We start from the raw sequence: 11,122 nt of genomic DNA on the forward strand, positions 1-11,122 counted from the left end.
ACAATTACAGTCATCATGTTTATGAACAGCTCCTTCCAACTCACTCAGCCTCCCTGAACTTCCTGTCCAGTACTAGATAACCAGGGACAATGCAGACTCCAGCAACTGTTCATCTACTAGCTTGGAGAAGATAGGAGAGGGGGCCAGGGGGGAGGGGAGTAGCTTGTTTTGCCATGTCTGTGTGTTTGTTGAGACACACACAGCTTGCTAGCACACACAAGGGTGACTGCATAGCACTCTGCTTGAGAAAGGAGGCGCTCTAAAACAGGAAGTCAGGAACAGTGCTCAGGGGACCAGCTGATTCTAAAGGAAACTAAAACTTTTAAACATCAAGGAGCAGCATTCATTGTAAGTGATTTAATCAGCATTTGAAATAGCTTAAAAACCTTTTGACTTTAATATCACTTTAGGTTTTTCTAGTCTATTTTGAACCCTGACTTGCGGTACATTCAGCACATTGCGATTCACATTCTTGTTTTATTTATTAAACCCGTCATTTTCATTAGCATGTACTGAGGAGAAGAATGTATTTAATACCTCTATCTTCTCCCTGTCATTTATGATGCTCATCCTTTATGGGGCCTACATGTTCTTTTCTTACCTATTTATTTTTTATATACTTGAAGAATTTTTGGGGGTTCTTATTACTAACTGTGGCAATATGTTTTTCGTATTTTATTTTAGCTGCCCGGATAGGACTTTTACATATCTAATTGCATTCCTTGTGGCTCTGCAATGCCAATGTTGTCCCTTCTGTCTTATATATTGTGTTTTGGGGTCTAACATGATCATTTCTGTCCATTTCCCTTTTCTCTTAGGTGTAACTGAGTGAAAAAAAACCCATAAATAGCATTTAAAGAAGTTACTAGTTTGTCAATGGACTTTCCACTCTTGAGTAAATGTCAACTCTGGTAGACATAACGCAGCTAATATCAAACCAGGTGGATTGTAAAGAAGTGTAAAGATCAGTGAGAATATGCAAACTGCAGTAGGTTATATCATTTAATCAGATTTCACTTTACTGCAGCGAGCTCGGTTATGAGTTCTTTTGCCATCTGATAGCTTTAGATGACTGCACTTTGGACTTTAAACATGGCAGGTTTTACATACCTAATCTAGTTGATTTACTAAAGTAGTTGGGGATTTTTTTAAACTTAAAATTAGGGATGCACCGATACCACTTTTGTAAGACCGAGTACCGATACTTTTTTTTCAAGTACTCGCCGATACCAATTACCGATACTTTTTCTAAAGGGACAGGTCACATTTTTTTCTAAAGCAATACAAAATAATGATTTTAGGTCAGTTTCTTAATATTATGAAGAAAAAAACATTGAATAATTAAATGAAATGAATATTTAGATCATGCTATTGCTAACTAAGCCTTGTATCCCCATAGTGGGGAAAATAGATGAGCACATGTCCAGACTCAAGAACACTGTATAGTGTGGCACAGCTATATCCAATTATGTATACCAGATTTTATATTATAAAGTTTTTTTATAATATAAAGCCAGGTATGCAGAATTGGATATAGCTGTGCCACACTATATAGTGTTCTGGTCTGGAATCTGGATATGTGCTCATCTATTTTCCCCACTATGGGGATACAAGCCTTAGTTAGCAACAGCAATGGTATGATCTACATCACTATTTCATTATTGAATGTCTTTTTTTAAATATTATATAAAGTTAAACAGAATTTACAGCAGGCATATATTATTTTTGTGCCACCATGTGCCCAGCCCCCATTGCTGCAGTGCTAACTTGCTGTGTCGTCTTCTCCGTCTGCTTCAGCCACTCCATGTCACAGCCTAGTCATCTGCTCCATGTTGACCTCTTCTCCCGCTGATTGGCCGATTGGATGATTGACAGGCTTCCTCACCAGTCAGGAGTGAGGACTTGGAGGCGGAGTTTACTTTCGGCTGTTCGCCCATGGAGGAGGCGTTAGCGGGCATGTTGTTTGATTGCAGACGCTATGGAGGTCCTGTGTGCGGCGGTTTCGTGTCCTTAAAGATGGCGGACACGGCACAGGTACTCGTTTTAGGTATCGGAGTATTTGCACGAGTACTCATGCAAATACTCGGTACCGCCGCCGATAGATAGCGTAGGAAAAGGTTAGAACATCGGTCAGGTATTTATTGCTCTCTGTGTACCTGCTGGGAAATTTACCCTTTCAATTTGTCCTGGTGAGCACTGTAACTTTGGCTGAAAAGAAAATATCCCCAATGGGACATAGACACAACAAAGAACTTGAAAAAGGTTTTTAACCAAATGTAAAAAAAAAAAATGTTGGCCCTTAGATAAAATTTAATTTTACAACTTAAAAATATATCCATATATAATGTATTATGTATGTGTAGCGCCAGAATAACCCGCGTCATCACTAACCTGTCTAGGGATTTTGGTAACCAGCTGCCCCATTAGCATTATCCGTCCTCTTCAGGTGACCAACAGAGTTTAAATCCAGGCCAGAAGTAGGAAGCTGAAGAACTTTATTAACATATTCACTCTGGGTTAGAGGGTATGGGGGGCGTAGGCTACACAGACAGACCCCAGACTCACCAGTCCCTTTCAGTAATTCAGTGTAAATCCATTTGCAGCACAGTTAAATAGGGATAGGTACAGAATCTTCAGTAGGAGAAACGCCAGACCTGCTCCTGAGGTCCTCTATATTCCAGGCACCTCCAGCAGCCATCAATTTCCATGGTTCTCCTCCTCAATAGGCAGCCAAGGCCTCCTCCAGTTTTGAGGCCTAGCAACGCTTTTCCCGCACTCAAGTATTCCTCCACCCCCAGGCCTAGCCTAGCCCAGCCCAGCCCAGGGGCAGGGTCGACAGCAGCCCATCCTGGACTAATCCATGCCTGGAACCCGACTGAGCACATGGTAATTCCTCTGAGTATATATGCCCTGTCCCAGCATGCAACACTGGCTGTGAGAGACCCAGTGATTGGCTGGTGAACTGCACACACACTCACAGTGTCCCTCATTGGCTGTCCCCCACTGCAGCAGAGTCACACTCCACTCAGGCAGGTACAATCAATGTCAGGGCACCTGGAATTAACCAGATAAAAGCCAACTATAATTCAGTCAGACTGACTACAATTCTGGCAATCACTAAATTTCTAGTAGCCACCTTACAAAGGGTAATGGGGGCTACATATGTATTATGTATCTATGAAAATCATGACCATGATAATTCAGTGCTATCATGTGCATATATTTCTAAAGTAACATATAGTGAAAAATGCCTTTTTTACTATATCTAGCTTCTGTTTTTGTTGCAGATGTTACTCATCCTTCGGAATCCAAAAGACACAGCTGTGTCTTATTACCCTTTTACAAACAATAATCCCGTGCTTCCTTCATATGAATCTTTCGACTTGTTCTTCAAGGATTATATAACTGGAAATGGTACTGACTGGATATCTTTAAAAATGCACCGTTAGAAAAAGTTAAATGGGGCACACTAAAAAAAACAAAAAAAAACTTTTCTTGTTACCTACTTGTATTCTTGACATATTTGACATATTTCTAAATGTACAACTGTATGATGCTCTGTAAACTAAATTTTTTTGGCAATATCTAGTTTATAATGCCATTAAGTCATAAAGGGGGATCAACTGAGAGGATATAGCATCATAAACTGCTTTCGGTAGAATGTAGAAACTACTGGTTTATTGCCAATTGGTTCAAGCGCTAAACCTACAGATAAAGAGGGGAAACCCTTTAACATAGAAGAAAGTGGGCTTGACTTACTAAAGGAATAGTCATGCTCACTATCAAAGTGAATTTTTATTTATCTCAGTGAATAAGGTGAAATAAAATGAATATTCACTTTGCAAAGAATAGTGAATCATGTACAGGGAATATTAAACAGAAAGGATTTTTGCTTGCACGTGAATGGATAAATGAAATCAATACAACTTCACTCTGGTTTCTAAGCTAAGGGAATCTCCTCATTGTAAAGTGAATTTTCACTTAGCTTTGGAAATTATATGAAGTTGTGCTATCACTCTATCATGTACCTTGCACATCATTTGGGTATTATTTGCAAAGTGATATTCTCCTTATTTCACCTTATTCACCAAAAAAAGTGAAAATTCTCGTTGAACGTGAGCATGCCCACTGTATTCTAAGGTATATCGAATTGCAAATGTTGTATATTGTCTTTATCCTAGTAATCTATGGATCGTACTTTGATTTTACTCTTCAATGGGAGAAACATATTGATGATGGAAATATCCTTGTACTAACATTTGAAGACATGAAAACAGTAAGTGTTTGCTTCTGTTGTTGGCCTTCTTATATGCTTTAAGTTTAGTACTGGATTACCAGATTTGTGTACAGCAGAAAGTACATCTATAGAAGATATCACAAGGACTTACAGATTCAATTAAGACATTATTCCACCAAAATGGTAACTTAAAGCGACATTAAACCCTCAGATTTTTTAACATAAACCAATACTGCAATGTGTGCCTCACTGTAATCCATGGTTGTTTCCCTTCTCTTTGCTGCTCTTCCTTTTAAATCCATATCTCTTCTCATGCTGGGCAGAACTTCTGTTTTGCAGCAGACTGCCTTGTCTCTGAAATGGATACATGGTGTCTGTGTGTAGGTTCACAACCTGAGCCAGCACTACAGGAAGAGGCACTCAGCTGAAAAGGGACGTTCTCCCCAAGCATGAGAAGACATGAGGATTTAAAAGGAAGAGCAGCAAAGAGAAGGGAAACTACCATGGATTACAGTAAGGCACACATTACAGTATTGGTTTATGTTAAACAATCTGAGGGTTTAATGTCACTTTAAGTTTCTGATTCGTTTTTGTTGTTCACCTGGTGCAATGATACCACCAACAGCCCATATCTATTTTTAAAATAGAGGTTCTCGACCATCATTGAGGACCATGTCCCTAAGAAGTACTCCAAATGGTTCCGCCAAAAGTGACAACAAGAGAGGATTGGGCTGGTGGTCTTGAATGGAGAAACTCTCCCATTCAAACCTCAATCAGAGAGGGACCCACAGACAGTGACAGCTGCTGAACTATACAGTATTTATTTATTTACTCTCAGTACAGACCTGCAATCTTGCAGCATTCACTTGCTTATTATATAGATGTTATTGTCTAAAATAAAACTCACCCTTCACCATGATCACCAACCACTGTACTACCACGCTGCTTTTTGTGTGGTGCATTTTCCTAATCCCACAGGATGCAAACCATCCTGCCATAAAAAGTATAGTTGGTTATGTTTCCCTCCCTCCCTCTATACAATTAAAGAATATTGTAGTGCCTTTATAAACAATTTTCGCCTTCTCCAAGTTAAAATTCTTTGCAACATGTACAGGTAACTTTGTAACATGCAGTTTTTCTTGATTTGCAGACTATTAACCTGTGTAAATAACATAATAATGTATTCTAAAGAATTAGATGAAGAACACTCATTCTCCTACTATTAGGATGTTCGTATATGGCAATAATGGATGAGGTCCTGCCTAAACATAAATTAATGTACGAGGCCAGGATGTACCTGCATAAATTCAATGAGATATGGGGACCCTGACTGAGTACCAATGCCTCTGATGCTTAACTTTAACTGTCATGCTTGATGGGTATTTATCTGTGTGCTTTTTGGCCATTTTGTATCACCTTGTGTCTGATTTGTTGTTTACAGATGGGGGAGGAGGGACTGCGAATAAGAATATCGCATGTATGAGTATCTGTCCTTGTTTATGTTAGCAACCTGTTGCATATGTTAAAGTTTTTTTGTATTGTAATATGATCATGCAAAATTACAAAATACCTAAAAATAAATAAATAAGGCTGAAACAATATGCAGATCAACTTTCACTGTGACATGCTAATGTGAATGCTCCTCCCTGGTCAGTAAGCTAAACTATTGAAGCCTAAGACACCCATTGAAGTACTACTGTTAGATATAGGTTAGCAATGGCAGACCCCATATTTTTCATAGGCATCCTTCAATACAAGCAACCTTGGAAGGTGAAAGAGATAGTTAGACAGAGACATCTGGAAAGGTGTATGGAAAAGAAAACTTTACATACATTCATTAGCTTTTTGTCCTCTGTAAAATGTCAGCTACCAGCTGAAGTGTCAGCCTCCCACATTTTGGTAGGGCTGCAACAACTAATCAATTAAATCGATAATAATCGATTGTGAGAATAGTTGGCAACTATCGAAAAATTAATCGAAAATAATAATCGGGCAACTAATCGATTATAAAAATAATCATTAGCTGCAGCCCTACATTTTGGTCTTAATTGTATGGAAATGTTCCTGCCCTGTAGACTTTTCTGTCTTTAGGTTCTCACCATAATGGCATCTGCCAGCTGGAGTGTTGGCAAAGGACAGTTTGACACCTATGATGTGTAAATCTGCAAGCCTACACATTAGAGGTCTCAAACGGTTCTGCCCCTACCCCACCCCACCCCAACCCCATACACTCACACCTTATTGTCCCCTTCTTCTGCCTACTTTGTCCACTGGCAGTGTCCTTACCTCATTGCCTGACTTGTTTACTCATGAAGGCCTACCACCATTGTGAACAAGATCAAGCTGTGTGTTCGCCTTCCCCCATGTGAATTGGTTGATTATGTTCTACATTATCTTCTTCCCAGGAATACATTCAGAAGAAGTGACATCATTTTGTTCTTAATAATATAGCGATATGTTGTTGCCACTGATTAAAAATCATTAGAGCAGTAATTGATCTTTTCCATCTAAAGGACCTTTCAAATGAGCTGAGAAAAATAAGTGACTTCTATGGCTTAGCTCTGACGGATGAGCAAATCAAAGTGGTACAGGAAAAAACGACCTTTTCATCTATGAAGGAGAATTCCAGTAACACACATTGGCATCTTGGGAATGTTTTCTTCCAAAAGGGTAAGTTATTAAAACCGATTTATTCTGTGTTGTACAAATAACAGATTTAAATCAAACACGTTGGGGCTAATTTATAAGCGTTCCTCCAACATATATAATATATTGAATTATGTGTAGACAATGTTCTTCTGTGCTCATTAGAAATAGTCAGTATGGTGAGAGCTTGTTTTCAACAACTATTTTAAAAGTAAAATATTGGCTCTACCTTTTAGCAGAACATTGGCTTTGTTAATAGGGATTATATTAGTAATGTTAGTGGTTCGCCACCACCATGGTTTTAAGGAAAATACTGCAGGTTTGAGCTTTGGAGTCCCAGCGGCCTTATGTGCAGATTATGTGCAGATCCACCCGGCACTTTTAAAACAAAATGCACTGGCAAGGCTTTTGAACTATAGCCAGCAGGCTTGAAAGGACCAATAAGCGTGCTTTTCATTAAGTCAAAACCCTTCACTGTAAATGGGTAGGGCACAGGGCAGCAGTAGTGTCAGTGAGCTGGAAACTGTTGTAGAGAAAGCTCACAAACTGCATAGGGAGGTTTTTTTTGTGTGGTTGATTTGAAGTTAGCTGTCACTTTTAGCTGTTCTCTCACTCATTGCAGTTTTTTTTCCTCTGCAGGGTTTTCCATTTAAAAATGGTCTCATGTTTCACATGGTTACAGTTTGGGTTTTTCATTCATTGTGGGATATATTTTATGGCTTTTGTTTTATGTCTATAGGCCCTTTACTTTAGGATGAACTGTTTATTACTGACCATTTGTCTTGTAGATGCTTTCTGTTTGCAGCATGCCGCTGCATCATTTTAAAGAAAAATAAATGCAAGAACAGAGTGCACCTGCACTAGCTCACATTATATCACTATTATTCACTGTACCCTCCTTTGCCATAGATAAAATAAAACTTAAGGTGCCCATACACTGTGCGATTATCGCAAGATAATCGCGGGAAATCCCGCGATCGTACGATAATCGCAAAGTGTATGGAAGGCGTGCGACCGTTTTTACTGTACGGTCGCATGTCTTTTGTCTAAGGAGCATGCTAGAAAACCAGCTGAGAATCGTACGATTTTCGGCTGGTTTTTAGCATGATCGGAAGATCAATGCCGCACGGGCCGGTCTGCGCACGCGCACTGCATTCTGGTGCTCTGCATTATTGTGCTCTGCGTTAGTATTGTGCTCTGCGCTGGGGAAAGAGAAGTGGGCCCAGAAGCGGCTCTTTAATTAACAAAGCAGCACTGAAGAATGAGGCTATTTGAAGCCTCACATCTGCGGTGGATCAGGAGCGGTGCCACCGTGAGAAAAGGAGAGCCCAGAAATATGGTGTGGGTGTGTGTGGATGAAGATCTTCCCCCAGGAAGGGGGGGGGGCAACTCTGAGTCTTTACCCCGGGTGACGGAATGTCTAGCTTCGCCACTGCCGTCACCGTCCCTCCCTCCACCCCCCCAGCTCTCCTTTCACCCACTTCCAGCCCACGTTGCGTAGCGTGGGGGGCCGGAGGGGTGCTGTGGGGGCCCAGTGAGATTCGGTCCTGGCACCCCCCCACATTGGAGGTGGCATGGCTCTTTCCACACAGACCTCATAGCAGCCAACCCAGACTGCCTGTAAAAAGCACAGCTGACATTACACAGCATTCCACCAGCCAGCACAGATCTCCACTACCCGCACATCACCCCAGCTGATCCTCCTCATCTTCCCCTCTGATACTCGGCATCTACCCTGCTGATCGTCCGCATCTATCCTGCTGATCCTCCACATCTGCCCCCACTGATCCTCTGCATCTGCCCTGCTTATCTCCGCATCTGCTCCTCTGATCCTCCACATTTGCGCCTGCTTATGCTTCACATCTGCTCCGTGAGACCCTCTGCATCTGCCCCTACTTAGACCGTTTGCATCTGCCCCTGCTGAGACTCTCCATCTGAGAAATCACGCCGGCACACGGAGCAGAGCAGCAGCACAGAGTACGTAGCAAATTCATATACTGCTGTATAATGTATTGCTGGGATTTGTAGTCCTCTATGGCTGGTGGTAATTGGCAGAATTGAAGAATTTTGGTCAAATCATCCAAACCAGAAAAATTCTGCCAATTAGCTCATTTTCCAAATAGGCTTTATTGGTATAGACCTGCTATTTTGGAAATAATGAGAAGTAATTTCTGTAACACAAGAATTTATATGTCAGTGGGCCTTGTGGATGAGTGGGGATTGTGGGTGGATGTGGCCTGTATATGGGCAGAGCAAAAGGGGCCCCATAATCTCATATTGTCCGGGGGCCCCTTGTGATGTCAGTCTGCCCCTGATACTGACCCTACTGATTGAAACTACTAAAATCCTATACTTGAAAGGGGTGAACCAGAAACAGTAAGGTTGGGAAACAATGTGCTAGATGATGCTGGATGTCCTTCAGAATTGAAGTACAGTACTGTGGTACAGTGCTGAAATTGCTTTTTAAGCTATTTCAGTACAATAGAGGAGCCTGTACAACTGTGCATAACTGAAGGTAAGGCTGAAGTTCAGCATTAATGTGTTTTTATCTGGTACATTAGATCTCTCTTTCAAGTTTTATGTTTTTATATGTTTGTATTAAATAAAGGCCAAATTAAAGAATTGGGTTTGATTTTTCTTGTGCAATTCTATATAAAGGTGTTTTGTAGGTCAAAGCTTGAATCTACAAATAACCAACTTTCATAAAAATATAAAGAAAGCCAGCACTGTGAGTCATGAAACATGTGCACATGTATACATCATCACTGCACCTCTTCATCACCACAATAAAAGCTACTCACTGACAAAGGTGGAAATTAGCTTTATGCCAAGTAATAATGTAAAATGAAAAAAACAAAGCATGCTGTCAGTCACAATCGTGCTGTTCCATTACACCGCATACAGTTTAATGACATCTCCTAAGCATGCAACGGAAAGGATTTGGTCTTTTTCCCATGTCACCCTGTAAGCTGCATAAAAATGAGGACCCTCCACCGGCTGAATGTTATTGTTTAAAATGTATATTGGCATTAGTAATGGCAATGTCCAGCTCCTTATGTCATTTTTCCCCAACTTCTTTTCTATTAGCCTTGGAAATGGACATAATTGATTTTAAATATTCCCCCCTCATAGACTTTGGTGGGGTTTGGATTTAAAGAAGGCAGGCAGAAATGTTATTAACCCTTGAAGTGGGGCTACCCCCACACTGGAGGGGTTAACTGCTCGTTTTTGCCCAGGGTAAAAGAAAAAGTTATATTTATCCGATCCTCAGAGTCGGCAGCACACACTCCAGCCTTTCTCCTCCTCCACTGCAGCAATGGTATATACACTGTATTGAATGTGATGACTCGAGGATTCCTAGACCGTTGCAGAGGATGGGGAAAGACACTCCAGGAACCAGTCTAAGAGCCAGCCAGCTTGGAGGTAGTATCTTCAGGAAACCTGAAAGAGGTGATATAGTAAGTGATTTTTGGTATGTATATGTGTATCTGTGTAATTTATTCTGGCCATACTAATTTGTAATCTTTATGTTTTTAACACAATACTGCAGATAAACTTACCAAATACCACATTCACATTTCCAATGAAGCAAATCAGCCGATCTGAGAAATACGTAGAGTGTTCTTCTTATTCCATCATCTAAATCAGCATAACACATTAGCCCTGCAATTCAAATATGTTGAATGCTTATGAGCTGGGTATTAAGGGGAGTTTATGTGGTAGCAGCTCATGTCATAAATGACTGTAATATCTTGTGAACCCAATCCAAGCCCATTTTTAACTGTATTCTTAAAGTCATTTTTAATAAAGATTTTTTATCCTTATCCTGCATCTTATGCATAATAGTTTTGTAACTTTACGTGTTTGTTATATAAGATATCTAGCATTAACTTTTATGCATCGGAGAAAGTTATCCTAATGTTACATTATCTTTACCCTTGGGAGATACAGTAAGTCACATACTGAGTTGTGTTTACTATTTGCTGTGGTTGATATTGTTATGGACGTTCACTAGAATCTGTCTCACTGATTGTCTAAGTTTCTAAAATATATGAGCCATTTTTTATATTTACTAAGGTGATAGTACAGATATAACATCTAGTATCCTACAGAGGTATGATGAGGCATTTATAGTCTATAAATAATATAGATTATTATACTGAAGAATAAATGATATTCTGACTCCGATTGTTGTATTAGCAATTTGTCCCTTGCTGAGACCTCTATGCCTGGCCTGTA

The 11,122-nt window shown here is 40.2% G+C and overlaps 1 protein-coding gene across 1 annotated transcript; it reads left to right on the plus strand.

Moving 5' to 3' along the window:
* Positions 1 to 1,270: 1,270 nt before the first annotated feature.
* On the plus strand, positions 1,271 to 6,948 carry LOC108787736 (sulfotransferase 6B1-like; the record flags this gene model as incomplete). Its single annotated transcript, XM_018557358.1, has 4 exons — positions 1,271 to 1,291; positions 3,291 to 3,414; positions 4,182 to 4,276; positions 6,751 to 6,948. Coding segments are annotated over 4 exons (438 nt in total), but the record flags the coding sequence as incomplete, so codon positions are not given.
* Positions 6,949 to 11,122: the final 4,174 nt, after the last annotated feature.

Source organism: Nanorana parkeri, unplaced genomic scaffold (assembly GCF_000935625.1).
Source record: "Nanorana parkeri isolate BGI_ZX_2015 unplaced genomic scaffold, ASM93562v1 scaffold281, whole genome shotgun sequence".
Taxonomy (NCBI): Eukaryota; Metazoa; Chordata; class Amphibia; order Anura; family Dicroglossidae; genus Nanorana; species Nanorana parkeri.